Source organism: Ceratotherium simum, chromosome 9, assembly GCF_057802395.1.
Source record: "Ceratotherium simum simum isolate JZ-2026a chromosome 9, ASM5780239v1, whole genome shotgun sequence".
In the NCBI taxonomy this organism is placed as follows: domain Eukaryota; kingdom Metazoa; phylum Chordata; class Mammalia; order Perissodactyla; family Rhinocerotidae; genus Ceratotherium; species Ceratotherium simum.
In genome coordinates, this window is record NC_141908.1 from 81,316,465 (window position 1) to 81,331,659 (window position 15,195).

General features: G+C 49.8%; 1 protein-coding gene and 1 long non-coding RNA gene across 3 annotated transcripts in view; one reads left to right on the plus strand and one right to left on the minus strand.

Annotated features, from left to right (window-relative positions):
* NRP2 (neuropilin 2) overlaps positions 1–14,612 on the plus strand; it is a 111,503-nt gene extending 96,891 nt beyond the window's left edge. For both annotated transcript variants that reach the window (XM_087435683.1, XM_004426828.3), the window contains exons 16-17: positions 9,105–9,155; positions 11,320–14,612. In XM_087435683.1, coding sequence (XP_087291809.1) covers positions 9,105–9,155; positions 11,320–11,624 — 356 coding nt within the window. In that variant the 3' untranslated portion in view covers positions 11,625–14,612. The remainder of the gene's footprint in view (positions 1–9,104; positions 9,156–11,319) is intronic.
* Positions 3,365–4,797, minus strand: LOC147916359 (uncharacterized). The gene is made up of 3 exons (XR_015553254.1): positions 4,570–4,797; positions 4,211–4,485; positions 3,365–3,687 (listed from the first exon to the last, which is right to left on the minus strand). It is a non-coding gene; the product is annotated as an uncharacterized LOC147916359 (long non-coding RNA).
* Positions 14,613–15,195: the final 583 nt, after the last annotated feature.

The following is a 15,195-nucleotide window of genomic DNA, read 5'->3' on the forward strand; positions in this document are numbered from 1 at the left end:
TGTTGCATTGATGTACCATAGTTGATTAACTGCTCCCCTACTGGTGGGCACTGAGGTTGTGTCTAGTTTTTTTCCTATTATAAACAATACTGCAATGAACATCCTTGAAGTTGCCTCTTGGTACACATTTCACTAGGATAGAGTATCTAGGTCAAGTGGCATGCCTGTTTTCATTTTAATAGATGCTTCAGCTGGCTGAAGTTTGCCTTTTACAGTGAACCTGTCCCCATTTGAGAGAGTAACAAACTGGTGGACATCCTGGGTCATAGCCCACCACATTTGCACAACCACACCATCTCTGTAACTGGCTCTCTTTCTCTATGGTGGAGGAGTGCCTGGGAGAGAAGACTCTGGATTGTTTGAGCTGAACGGAATTTTAATCATAGGGACTTTTTTTGTAACTGCCAATTTGTGGAGACCGTGGGCCTGGCTGTCAGTGGCAGCTCATGGCGCTGCGGCAGCTGTGGCGCAGGAGCTAATTCTCTGCCTGGGTTCAGCAGGCAAAGCCCTGTTCTCCATGATTAATGAGTTCCACTTGGTTTCTTCAAAGAGTGACTGTGCTGTGCCTTGCTGTTATTTATTTATGTTTTCTACTAAAAAATTCATGTAAAAAACATCCTTTAAGTTCAGTGCACAGGATTGTGCCGCAGACTAAAATATTCCGGCAGCCACAAGTAGGCCTGCGTGCCAGCAGAGAGTCCCGAGTCCTCAGGGCCTTGTGACCGACACCCCGCACTGCCCTGCGAGGAGCAGGCCTTCCGGGCTGAGAGGAGGCGTCCAGCTTCCTTCCGAGGAGGTGCAGGGCTGATGTGACCTGAGGAAAGGCACCAGGCGGCGAGGTCGGCTTCTATGTGCAGGCAAAGTGCAGGCCCCAGACAGCTCCAGCAAGGAGTAGCAGGTGGGGGATAAGCCAAGGGACCTGTTATCAGAAACGCCGTCTCTTCCAAGAGTGTTACCCTGATTCCCACTGTGCACTGAGACACACGGCATGGTCATGTGACTGTGCACATAACGGACAGTGTCTACAGCCCATATGGGCTTCGTGGGCTTTCTGTGACCTGCCAGAAATCCATGGCTGCTCACTCTTGGGCCTGGGGCTTGGGTAGGTAACTCTGGATGGCTCAGGAAGGAAAGCAACATGAGCATGAGGTGTGGTTGAGCGAGAGATGTGTCACTACACACACACACACGCACACACAAGCCTTGTTCTGTCTTCTATGGGTAACTGTGCAAAACGCAACCCTTTTGATATCAGTAAGTAACGGATCCCAAAGCAGAGGCGCTGATCCAGAACTGGGATGATCGTACACCAGGTCTTGGCTTTCAGTTCAGCATTCTCTCAGGCACAGGACTCATTAACAGGAGGCCTGGACTAGAGTTCCCTGTGACTTGTTAGAGAGCAGCCAGCTCCAGTGGTGAGGGGAGTGCAGAGGAAGCTTTGAGCCGGAGGTGGCCTTGACAAAACCCATTCTCAGTCGCCTGCTGGTTCCTGAGGCTGCATTTTAGCAGTCTGCTAAAGAAACTCCTCCTCCCTTTGTGTTTCCTTACTGCCACCAAGGGGCTGGGAGAAGGGGCATAAGGACCTCGGGGCCCATGTGAGCTTCCCATTGCTTCTCTAGGGTAGTTCCAACAGCTGGCCCTGAGGTGGGAAGAGAGTCATTAGGACCTAGGCGGGGGCTGCCACGGGTCGTCAAAGGAGCCCCCAGGCTGCTCATCTGCCTTGGCCAACTGCAGACCAAGAAAGTGAGCTCACAATAGTGGGCCCACACTGCCATAGTCACTGGCTCTGCAGCTCCTGAGAGGGCCACCATCCCCTCCTCTTTCCCCAAGGAGGACCTGTCTCCACCCCTCTGCTTTGTGCCAGGTGTTGTTCGTCTTCAACCTCCAACCTCCCCTTCTGCACCTTCCCCCTCTCGGGGGCCCCTTCTCTTCTCCTCTGGCGTTCTTACAATTTGTCTGCCCTTTCTCCACCAAAGCCTTCTGCCGGGAAAGCTGGGTCAGATTCCTTCACACAAAGACTTCGTTGGTCTCTTCCTCCAAGTAGTTACATTCTTACAGGAGACAGGCCTAAAGCCAGAGGAATTATCCTCTTACAATTACAGTCCTCGGTCACCAGCAAGCTTCAGGGGGAAATATCTCTTGAATGGGCAGAGAGAGATACCTTCTTGGAACCCCTAAAATCTTATCATTCTTCACTCTTGTGTTCAGAAGAGCCCAGCTTTGAAGTATAGCCAGCACTCTTGGTGAGATACATGTGTATAGAAAGGTGTTTTTCCAAGGACCTACAAAATAGGAGGGTCAATCTTTAAGAAGACGTCATCTGTCACATGGGAAGTGGATGCAGTTTTGTTTCTTCGACTCAATTCTTTCTTGACCCACAAACCACTCCACCTGATTGGTGTTTCCAGTGCACACACTTCTTGAATACTGAGACTGAGCAGAGGAGAAATATCAAAGCCCACTGGGGGACCACCCTGAAATGTGAACATATAAGCCTTTTTTCCTAACATCTCAGGAAAAAATAAGAGTGCAGTGTGGGGAGGGGTGACACTTTTTTCCTGAAATTTTCTGTGTTTTTCCCACCTTCATACCCTGAGAGAAGGTGGCCAGCTCTTTCTTGTTGACATATCCACTTACAGTGATGGAGAATATTTCTGCTTTTCCAAAGACCTAGAGTAAAGGAGAGATTCCAGAATTTTCCTCCATCAGCATGGCTGAGTTTTTCCAGCCTGCACCATCGTGAAGCCTATCTTTATAGCTGAACATTTCTCTAGCTGAATTTTTCTTATTTTCAGGCCATTGTTGGGGCTCAGTGGAGCCATTCTGGCCTCCACTGTTCATCTGCCTCCACACTTGAAAGTGTTATTAGGTCATTTCACAGCCGTCTCATTTGCAGTTGGTATTTCCAATCCTTTTAGTGTCTCCTCCTAGTTACTCAACTAAAAATAATAGAAAATAAGGGCTAAATTCAAGTTCAGACTCTTCTGATATCTCAAACCAAGCCCCCTTTTCTTTCCTAGCTTGAAACCATTTGAAAACTCCAAAAAATATTTTTTCCATGACTTTGCATTGATTTGGCTATAGCCCAAGAGATAAAAACCCATGATAAAGGATCTTCTGGTGGTGTTTCTACACTCAAGCCAAACCCAGCTAGAAATAAATGGCTCTAAGTAAGCTGATCTCTCTAATGGAGGAGCTTTGGCAAAGTTTCGATCCACATCTGAACTTTTGGCTCCTGATAGCGACTGGGGATGAACAAACTGAATGAGGGAAATTAAGTGTGCTGGGGAGGGGGCCTTCAGCCAACACTAAATGTTAAACTGAATTAAACGCTGTGAAGGGCCAAGAAATATCTCCTTGGTCCTTCATTATTGCTCAGTGATTTCAGTCTCAGTGTCGTATCTCCTGCTGGGATCAAAACAAAGTGTCTGCGAGAACTTTCCGGAGGCTGCTCCCATCTGAACAGTCCTAGGATTATCTGCCTCAGTGGTTCGGGAACTTGGAATCAAATTCAACAAGATTCTAAGTGGCCAAGAGCTTATCCCACGTAAATCACAGCCCCAAATAAGGTGTGGAAAACGTGGCTCATCCTCCCTTCTACTGCGATTGTTCAGGGACTTACTGCATTTCTCTGCCCTCCTTCCTCGATTTCTTCCTCTTTGAAGTAGAAGCGATGACACCTGGTACCTGTGAAAATGAATGGTTTCTGTGATGTCCTGTGTGTAAGAGTGTCTTCGATCCCTGCTTTACGGGCTGGTTGCAGTTGGGTGGGTTAAGTGGACGTCTTAAGGCTGGCTTTCCACGAGGCTGTATCCACCCTGCCTCGATTGAGGTGGACGCTGAAAACTTGGGCACAGTGTACCCTCCTTGTCAGTGCCTGGACTGCCCGTCAGCAGCACTGGTTCCTAAGCCAGACGAGCAAGGACTGGAAACATGGACCTCAGGACGTCCCTTTACCTGCCCTTGCGTAGTCTTCTCTCCCCACACCTACCTTAAGATGGAAGCCTCCAGGCAGTAACCGTGTCCGGGAAAGGACAGACCTGGGTGAAAACTGGGCAGTGAGCAGCGTGTGGCCATGGAGCCCATTTCTGTAGAGGTCACCTGTCTACCTCTTCAGACCCCTCATCAGAAAGACCCCAGAGCCTTCTCATTTTCTTCCCATAAAGATGATAGAATTGTAGAGCAAGGAAGAGCATCAGGAGTTACTTACAGAGGAGCAAATGGAGACTGGGGGAAGTCAATGGCTTGTTCAGGCTCTCACTCCTGGGGCCGGTAGCAGAACCCAGATGAGAAGTAGGCAGCCCGCTCCCAGTCCAGGGCTCCCAGTCCGGGGCTCCTCCGTGTCCCATGCTGCTTCCCTTTAGGTACAGAGTGGAGCTGACACTGGACAGTTCTTAGAGTGTCTCTGCTACCTGTGTCTGGATGGCAAACCTATCATCAACCAGGCCTCTCAGTGCACTGCTCAGCGTGAGTGTGGAAGGGACTCTGCAAAGAAAAGCAGCGTGTGTTGGTGTCCTGAGATGATCCGTGTGCAAGTGAGCCAGGGACGGACTGTCTTAAGTCACTTACCTAGAAGTAGCAGTGGTTTGGGGCCGACTTCTCACTCTCTTAGCAATCCTGTGAAGCTCCTTTTACGAGACGGAAAGTCCACAGAACAGTCAGTGCCGATACACGCACAGCGGACCGCAGCACAGCAGAGGGGGTGAGCGTGCAGGTGCAGTTTTTCTGTGAGTAACTGCAGATCCCAAAAGAGCTTAATTTAAGAGAAAAAAATGGAAGAAAATGAGGGAGAGAGGCAAGGTAAATAAAGCATGTGTGTGTACAGAGAGAGGGACTGGGAAGGAAAAACTGGGAGAGCGAGCATTCTTGCTGGAGACCCGATCACGTTCGGTGGGGAATTTCCTGGTTGCAGGTTGGAGTGTCTGAGGTGTTTCCCTGAGTGGCGTGTGTGGTTTCACACCCCTGGGCAGTGTTCCAGGCTCCTCGGGGAAAACACGTCTCCACAGAGTAGGGTCGTCCCATGACTGGATATGGCTGTCCGTCATCCGTGCCATAGCGCTGCGGCCCACTGACACGGACGCTGCAGAGCATCTGAGTCTTGAGGGTGGAGGGAGCTCCTGGAACAGTCCAGTGGAGGCGTCAACAACTAGTCACCACGGGCTCTCACTCTGGAAAGTCAGGACAATGGGAGGTGGGTGGGACCTGACTCCGTCCTCACCGTGTGCCCAGCCACCTCTCCGTGATGCTGGGGGAAGCTGGGGCTTTTCAGCCTGAGACTTGGACCTCAACACGAAGACGACCAGGTTTTGTTGAATTGCGTTTTTTCATTTTTGCAGTAGTGGCTACTCTGCTCACGTGATTACTCAAACTCTCTTCAGTTCCCTCCAGTCTCTCGGGAGCTCACTGCAGTCTGCAGCAGCTGGGGAGGGAGGAGGGGCAGAGACTGACTGTCACCTGGGGCAGGACACGTGGAGATTTGTGGCCAGACAGGGCAATCTCTTTGAATTCCTTGGTAGATCTGGTAAAAACGAACTCAAGCTAGATACCAAAAGATCAGCATATAAGTAAAAAGGGTCAGGTGCCATGTGGAGACCATTCCCGTCATCAGACAGATGAGGAGCTGGGACTCCCCCAGGCCCTGCAGCAGCCTCCTCCTCACTCTGCTCTTTCTTCCCAGCAGCAGCCCAGCCTCAGCGCCCAACCCCTGCCCCGGGTGTGGCCACTCTGGGAGTTCCTTCACAACGCCCGCTGTCTTTTATGCTCCTTGGCACAGGCGAGTCTTCGCTTCCCCACCACACTGAAGGGCCTCGGTTGTAGACACCTGGTTCCAGATGCCTTCATTTCCCAAAGTCCTCAGTATGGTTCCTGGGCACCTAGTAAACCCTCCTAATAAGTGATGGTTGGTTGGTTGGTTAGGTGGTTGATGAAGACTGCCCTTTGAAGAACAATGGAAATCAGCCCTCCCTTTCTGAGCAATGCCTGTCGTGGACAACGTGAGGCCGCACATTTCAGATCCCCACATCTTCACATTCTGAGAAGTCTTCAAGAGTTCCCATCAAAGTGGTGAGCCCGAGATGCAGGCCAACAGCCAGAGAGTGTGTATCCAGTCAGCTAGGACGAAAGACAAGGCAGACCTTTTCTCTGTTAGGAGAGGCAGTAACGATATGGCGGCAGGGGTCCTGCCCACGCCCAGAGAACTCGAATGCAGACTGGGGGTCTCCTGGCCCTGATACAGTACTGAGAGTCAGAATTCGGGCTTTGCAGCCAGCCTGGCCTGAGATTGAATCCATCCAGGGGCCCAGAAGGAAATAGGGTCGTGTGAGTGCAAAGGTTGAAAGTGGAAGTTGTGTGGGTGGTAAGATCAGCTCCCGATCCATGTTCTCCTGGAGGTGTGGCCCATTCCACGCCCCCTCATCCATCGCACACTCACAAACACTCTTGCCCACTGAAACAGAGTCCTGGAAGGTCCTCTCCAAGTTTTAAATTCCAAGTCCCTGGTCCCCACATTCTTTTGCTGTCTCCTTACTTCCCCAGCAGGTCTCCATCCTGTGGCTGCCGTTTCCCCTCCCAGGGAGGTGCTGCCTCCTTTGTGCCTTGAGCCCCTGGCCCCTCACGTCTCCCTCCTCCCACTTCTGCCTTTTCTTTGCTAGAACTGCAGGGACACGGTGGGAGGAGCACACAGCACTCGCAGTCCTGCCGGCCTCCTGAGGAAACAGTCTGAGGTTTGCCCACCAGGCTCAGCAGAAAAGGAAGGTGGCCCGTGAAGGGCAAAGAGGCTTTTGAGAAAGAAAGCTGTTAATCAAACACAGATATCAAGAATATTAGCAAGGGGACTAGAGAAAATTGCTATCAAAGTAAATTGCTTTTTGTACAAATGCTCCCTTTATTTGGGTTTTCCCCAGGGTGTCATTCTTTCTTTAAGGCTTGGTGAACAGATGCGCTTTTGAAAATGTTGATTAACTTATCCTTTTTCTGATCCCTTCCCACTCACCCAACTCCTGGGAACAGTGATTATACAAAAGCCAAGCCAAGCCTCCCAAGTGTTCTTCTTCACCTTAAGTGGCCTTTGATTCTCCAGGTGCAGAAATCTCAGCCACATCTGGGCAATCAATTCCATAGAACCTCAGAAACGGACCAGTTCTCGGGTGGTCACCTCATCCTGTCCTTTGCCTCCACAGACAAGAGGCTGTGCTCTCCCTGGCCAAGATGTTCTCATAGTCATTACCATCCTTTTACCCTTTTTCCTTCAAGATCAGTGCACATCCACCCCTTTCCAGCCCGTGGTCAATAGTGTCCTAAGAGCTCTTCCCTGAGGGTGTGAGATGCAGCAAGATGGCATTCTAGCCTCCAAGAAGTCATCACATCCTTGGCAGAGACCACATCCTAAAAGCAAGAACAGGTTTTGGCCCAAAAGTCACTGGCAGGAACCCCATAGTTTTCGTCCTGGGTTGAATCACATGTTCTTATCCAATGTTCTGCGTCTTTTACCCGTGAAGGTGTTAAGACTTATGAGCATCCCATCAAAACGATTAATTATTGGAAATGTGATGGTTTGCTTCCATGTTTGTTTTCTTCGTAAGATTAAAACAAAATCTCTGGTTGACTTGCACAAGCTTGCTTTGATCCCTGTGACGGACACCACCTGCCTCTTGTTGATTCATGTTCACGTCTTCATTCCAAGGCACAGCCTGCGTTGCAGCGCCCAGAGAATAACGCAGGGACGGGCCTCGAGGTGGGGAAGCTGGCGTGGCCTGCAGGTGCCAGTTGCTCTGCTACAAACATGCCAGGAGCAGGCTGGATTTATGGAGGATTGGTGCCACATGGCGTCGATCCTTTCAAGTGGGGTCTTGGCGAGTGGCTACGTGCATCCTTTCCTAGCGACAAAGGAGATGAGAAAGTGCTTTAGCACTTTGGCCAAGAGTGAGAAAACCTTCTAACATGATTAAAACCCCCACCTCCAGGAAAAGACTGAACTTCCGGTGTGGCGGTGATGGATCTGTCCTCCGTGCAGATCTTCCCGAGGTGTTGTGCTGATGAGGGGGAAGTTCAGGCTGGTCTGAAGTTCTCTTTGTCTTCTTGTTTGATACTTTAGCTGTTTGGGCTTTTGGTTTTGTTTTAAGCCTTGATTTTTGGCTATCAGTTTATAGCACTGACCTTCAGGTGGTAAGGGCCACTTACATTCCCTGGCGCCATAGTGAGCTGACAGCAGGGACAGGCATGATTAACTTGTGAGACAGGAGAAATGATAAGACCCTGCTCTTCACCACATATTTGATTCTCTTTTTTAATGTTTTGCCATTTTACACAGATAATTTACGTTGGCTCTGATTTCCATAAGATGGACAGCATAGCGAATAGAGAGACCTGTATTACCCCCCTCAAAAAATTACCATAAACAAAGAAAAAGATAGATGGTCATAATACTGAAGAAAATTCAGAGTAAATTAACCTAGCTCTATTCAAGCCTGCGCTAGTCAGATTGGATGTCCATGTTTGATCTATTCCAAACTGTGAAGAAAGCCAATAAGAAAAATAGACTGGGAAGGGAAAATGAGAGATATTAGCACAGATATGTGGAGGCAGACAGGCATTATGACATTCTTTCCAGTTCTACTTCTACATTAAAACATATAACAGTGAAACGTAACTTCCTTAAATTACCATATATTTATTTGAAATTGAGAGGAGGAAGTCTTGTACATAGTGTCCACTTTAGATGCATGCATGTGAGGAGGGGCAGTGTGTTATACTAAATGAACGTCACGGTAATGGCAACAGTGATGGGCATAAGATGCCATCAGTGTTGCCTTAGATGAAACTCAGACCTATGTTGGTAAAGGAAGACAGTCATTATAAAAACACAAGTGAGGATTTACTTGGCACGAAAGACCTTTCTTACTGTTTCTGTTCTTCTGGTTGTTGTTGGAAGTACAAACAGGTCATTTGAAGGGAAATGATGTACATGTACATGGTAAATGGTCTAGAAGCAGAGGTGACTCTTCAGTTGCTGTGGAGTCATCCTCAGGGAGGCTGTATCTCTGCCTTTTAGCCATGGCCATAGAACTTGTTCTAACTTGATTGGTTTGTTTCCTTTTTTGTTACAGTGGACATCCCAGAAATACACGGGAGAGAGGGCTATGAAGATGAAATTGATAGTGAGTATTGCTATGATTTAGCAGATGATCATGAAATTCAACTTTGGTTATAAAGACGTCAACGAAAATAATGCCCAGGGTATTGGAGAGCCAGAATTTAGAACTACCAGTTGGGAAAAAAAAGTGAAAAGAATCCAGAGAGGCATGAAGAAACCATCAATTGTTCTGTCGAGGTCAAATTTAGAGATTTAGAAAGTTTATTGAGTTCCCTCTGCCTGATCTGAAACAGGTCCCCTACTTCAGACAACTGTCGACATTGATGGACCTGAAATCTGGGTAAACTCTGTGGAAGTGAAAGCCAGGCTCCTCTATACGTGTCGCTGCTTGATCCTGTTGAGCTCCTTCCAAACAGGGCCTGTGTGAACGAGTGTAAACGTAAATGTTCTCTCAGGCCTGCTGTGGTTCCCAGGTCCCTGGTGTGCAGGACCTCTCTCACTCTATCCAAGACTCCAAGCTGGGGCTTGTTGCAAGATTTATGTTTCTTTTCCACACTGTCCATCTCGTATTTTCATGTTTATTCGAAGCTCTATTCTCCCACTTCAAACACACATACTTCAAGAGGCCAAAGCAAGAGTCCTGACTGGAGCATGTGGATGTAACTGCTTCCCTCTGCTCAGAGCAGCACAGGTCCCTCTGGCTTCTCCGAGTGCCAGAGGCGATCTCCAAGAGGCATCGCCAAGGTTCCCCGCAAAGAACAGCTTTAGACCAAGATTGATGCATTAAAGAAGAGCAGTTTATAGAGCAGCCGCTTTTAACCTGACCTTAATCAAACACTTCAAATGTAGTTATGGAAACAGACTGAACAACCCAAACAGCACCTTGTTAACTGAACACAGACTCGCCCAGCAAAACTCCATCTAACGCTCCTTTTATGGGCAAAGCTGTGCCTCCTCGGAGGGGCTGCGGTAGATGAAGCAGCAGAAGCACCGTGACGGGGTAGAAAGAGTGGGGGATGAGGGCGCAGAAAGCCTGGTTCCCAGTCTTTGTTTAACTGCTTGCTACCTCTGGGCCTTGAGTGAGTTATCTAGTCACCTAATTTCTCAAAACCTCAGGTTCCTCATCTATTAAAAAAATAATATTATCACCCTGCCCTTTTCATGGGATTGTTAGGAAACCCCACAAAATTAGCCATGGATGTGGTCGTGCCTTGGCCGTTCTGTAGAAATACAAGTATAATAGTTTGCTAGGGCTGCCATAACAAAGAACCACAGACGGGGCGGCTTAAACAACAGAAATTTATGTTCTCACCATTCTGGAGGCTGGACGTCCAAGACCAAGGTGTCAGCAGGTTGTTCCTTCTGAGGGCCTTGAGGGAAGGACCTGTGCCCAGCCTTGCTCCTTGGCTTGTAGACGGCCACCTCCTTCTTCACACGGTGTTCTCCCATCTGCGTCTGGCCCCAAATTTCCCTTGTTTATAAGGACACCAGTCACATTGGATTAGGGCCCACCCGGATTAACTCATTTTAACTTGATGACCCCTGCTTTTGTAAAGACCATATCGCCAAATGAGGTCACATTCTGAGGGCCTAGGTGTTAGAACGTCAACATATGAATCCGGGGGGACATAATTCAACCTGTAACAGTGAGGGAAGATGTACGTCAAGTGAGGTCTGGGGGCTTGAGAAAAGTCGGCCGCGCGGGCGACCAGGAATGCTGAATTAGGAAACATGTGTTGTGAAAATAGTCGCAGCCTGCCTTTTGATTGAAGCTGAAGCAGTTGGAAGTGAGGGACGAGGAGGCAAAGGAGGGTGCCCAGAGCACAGGGCCATCCCCGGTGCTCCAGAGGCCCCCTGAGGCTCTGTTAAAACCTGAGCTCACCTAATATGAGTCAAATTATTTCAGTTTCAGATGCTTAGCCTGTACTTCCTACGTGCTCACGTACACCAAGCATTTTACAAATATTCATTCATTTCGTCCTCCTAACACCCAATGAGTGTTAGTGTCCCCGTTTTACACAGAGCTGAGGCAAAAGAGAGCTTAAGTCACTTGCCCACGGGCACTCAGCTGGGATGCGGTAGGCTGGGCTTTGGGGCCAGGCCGTGCCATCCCAGAGTCCTGCTGCCAACCCCGTGCTCTGAAGGACCCCTGAACTGGGCGGGGCAGGCTGAGTCCCTTCACCCCGAAAGGAGCGTAGCCTGCAGCCTCCCGTGTGCTTTATTCACAGATGAGTACGAGGTGGACTGGGGCAACTCATCCTCCCCGACCTCAGGCTCGGGCGCCCCCGTGGCTGACAGAGAGAAGAGCTGGCTCTACACGCTGGACCCCATCCTCATCACCATCATCGCCATGAGCTCGCTGGGCGTCCTCCTGGGGGCCACGTGCACGGGGCTCCTGCTCTACTGCACCTGCTCCTACTCGGGCCTGAGCTCCCGCAGCTGCACCACGCTGGAGAACTACAACTTCGAGCTCTACGACGGCCTCAAGCACAAGGTGAAGAAGAACCACCAGAAGTGCTGCTCAGAGGCGTGACGGATTGCACCCAGCTCACATCTGACGCTTCACTCCAGCAAGAGGGGCTAGTGAAGACTGCAGTTTGTTTTTCCTTTGGAAACGGAATGCCATAATCTCATCAAAGCGATCCGGGATACCGAAGGTGTGGACAGGACAGAGAGGTGAGGGGAGGGAGAAGGGGACAGGTAGCCCGCAGGGGGTTCCGACCCACCTGGAACAGCGGTGGCCAAGTCATTGCTGGGACGAAGGCGGGAGCTCATCTCTTTGGGGTCACAGTTCTATCTTGTTTGTGGGTTTGTTATTATTATTATATTTTATTTCTTTGGGCTGCGAGCTACTCAAAGAGGCAGAAGAGGAGAATGACTTCTCCGATGTAGAAGCAGAGCGGCGAACATTGTTCTCTGCTTTCTGGTTCTAATCAACACTTGAAAAGCAAAGGGTCTTTTCAGACTTTCCATCTTTAGAAAAAACCTTAAAAGCAAGCCATCCAGCTCGTCCCGTCCTCTGATCATCTTGTGACTTGCGGGATTGCTGTGGTGTAGGTTCTGCCAGCCAACCCTACAAGCTGCCGTTTCCGGTCCTTGCATTTAAGTAGGATGTTGTTGCCTTTAACTTTTTTTATCCAGGGGAAAATTGCCATTTTAGGGTCAGCATGAACAGCTCTGTCTTGTACGCAATTTAAAACAAACGAGAAAGGAAACTTCACACGTCGAAATCCACAGAAGCACTTCCATATTAGAAGCGGACAAGCCTTAATGTGCTTTGTGAATAGGAGCCATTCATTAAATCTAGACCCAGAATTTGTGGCTGTGAGGCTACTTCGTGGGGCCTCTGGTGGTGGCTTTGCTTTTCCTTTTCCCTCTTCCTTGTTCTTCTAAAACATATACATCCACACATGCACCCATGCATGCACTCATGCACACGTGCACATACACGCCTACATACATGCACACATACACGCACATTTGTCAGATCTCTAAGCCCCAGAAAATTGCATTGTTTGGTATTCTCAGAGACAGGGAGGGGAAATGCAAGCTTTTGGTATGTTTTCCCCATCAGTGTGCTGTAACTGGTGACCACTGGACACAAAGGAGAACAGTAGAGAGACAAAAAGAAGTCCAGCCTCTGTGATCACGTGATGGCAACGCCAAGCAGACAAGACAGAGGCATTTTGTTAAGTAGTTCTCTGATAGGCTAGTAAACGCCATTTCTCCTGGGGTTAGAGTCACCACCTCAACCTTTCAGCAGAGTCAGAGCTAGAATGCGCTCAAGCTGATTCCAGCTAGAAGTCTGCAGGCACTATGGACCAGAATGTTAACAACACTAGTTCACCCCAGAGAGACCTGTGTTCTTACACACACACATGCACACACACACACATACACATATACACACACACCCCAATTTATGTGTTTTTTATTAAGTGCCTTGAGAAAAATGAAGAAGAAACATTCTTTCCCTCCCCGCAGAAATCCGTGTCAGACGAGTTGAGGCGTTCCTCCATCCCTGACCAATAGCTCCACTGCCAGTTCCCCCAGCTCCCTGCTGACCCTACGACGGAGTGAGCCTGCCCCCGGTGGCAGTCACAGGCTGGATGACTCTCAACCAGGCTAGAAGGGGAGGCATCAGGAATAGAATGAAACTGTGTGAAGGATAAGATTGTCCGCATCGAGATCCAAACCTTGGTTTCCTGGTAGCACCTCAGGATGGCCTGTGTGCTGGAAACAGTTGAAACCCGACAGTATGCCAGCCCACAGCACATCCGTGGTGAACTGTCAGACCACTTTTGCTGCTATGGTCACCCACAATTTCATTTGTCTCATACCCAGGTGAGAGGGGAAGGGTGAATGGGCCTGGGCGGTCCCTTTAAATGTTAACTATGGAAACGCTAGTTCCAGTGGTAATGTCACAGGGTTTGTATGCAGAGGGAGCATTCATACAACAGCTATTTATTCACATGTGTGTGTGTGTGTCTTTGCCCTTGGAGTTCTCTGTGTCTACTGTGTATGTGAATGGTCACGTGGGACTCAGTGGTGGTGTTGTGACTTTGACCTAGGGCCCGAGTGTAACTGCTGATCCTGGCTCCCGTGGGCACAGTGGTAGGTAGTTAGAGGTGAAAAGTAAAGCTGTCAAGCCCAAGGGCTTAGCTCCAGGCCCCCCTGAGCTGGGCCTGCAGCAGAAGCGAGGATGCAATTAGCCCACCCCCGCTTTGCCTTCCCATGTAGCTCAGTGATCAGGAAGCAGCCAGTCCTGGGGATTTCCAGAAGTCGTCTGCAGAAGAAGAGGCGTTCAATAGCCTACTCCGGGGGTCCGGCCCTGTCACGCGCAGGCGGCCGTCTTACAGATCCTCAGAGACCAGCCCCGTCTCGGCCTGCAGCTCCCCTCTAAGTTGTGTCCAGCTCCACCTGCGTCCCTCGCACAGTCCCGTGTCCATGTTCACCCTCAGTTGATCTGCGTGGGCTGCCCGGGGCTGCCTGCCGATACCTCACCAGCGCTGGAGGCTGGCCTGCTGTGGGACAGGAAGACGGGGCACGTCGTAACCCGGCCATGGACCCGGGGGCACTCCTTGTCTCCGTGCAGGCAGGCTGGCCGGCCGTCTCCTGAGTCATCCCCTCGGAGTCCACTCACAGCATTGATCTCCTTTTTGCCTTGTACTGACGACACGTTACCTCCACGCTCACCCGGACAGGGCAGTCGACGGGGCCGCAGGGTTGCACTCTCTCTTAGGTGGGGACGGAGAGTGGACAGGGACGAGGGTCCCAGCAGTGAGCATGAATGGCAAGAAAACAGGGGAAAAAGTTACACTGTCAGCAGAAGGTTAACTTTTCCAGGGTTTGCAGTTAAAGGTGTTCGACATTTGCTGGCTGAGCCAGATCACGGGAACTTGAGCTTTTACTGTGATTCTTCGTGTAAAAAATTAACAAACAACAGCGTCAAACTGTGTTTATATGATTTGTATAAAGCGTTTTTAAGATTCCTATTTAAATAAACATTATACCAGAGATATTTTCCTGCGTCTTTTTTGTTGGAGACCAAGAGCCTTGGGTTTAGGGTGACCAGATCATTCCAGTTTGCCCGAGCCTTTCCTGGGTTTTAGCACCAAAAGTCTCATGTCCCAGGAAACGCGCGACCCCAGCCGAACCAGGATGGTTGCTCGTGCTCTCGGGACAGTGGTTCTCAACACTTTCAGGTGGCGTTAGTAGACTGACTGGCTGGCTGTTTATAAAATGAAAATATGATGGGGGTGGGTAACAGGCTGCCTGGCCAGGGGGGCTACGTTAGCTCAAAGGTTCACCTGGTGGATTTCCAAGACCGTGATCCCTACAAACACTCCTCCTCCTGGACATCGCTGGTCCCCAGCAACCTTTGACTCGTCGCTGCTTCCTTCCTATGCAAACACTTGCTTCTCGGTGTCCCTGGTGATTTCAGGGTCTACAACAGTGCTTCTTGAAGTGTGGTCCCTGGACCAGCAGCATTAGCATCAATGAGGAACTTGTCAGGGGTTCACGTTCTTGGGCTCCAGCCCAGAGCTGCTGCATCAAAAACTCTGGGAGGAGGGCCTAGGGACCTGCATTTCAAGAAGCCCTCC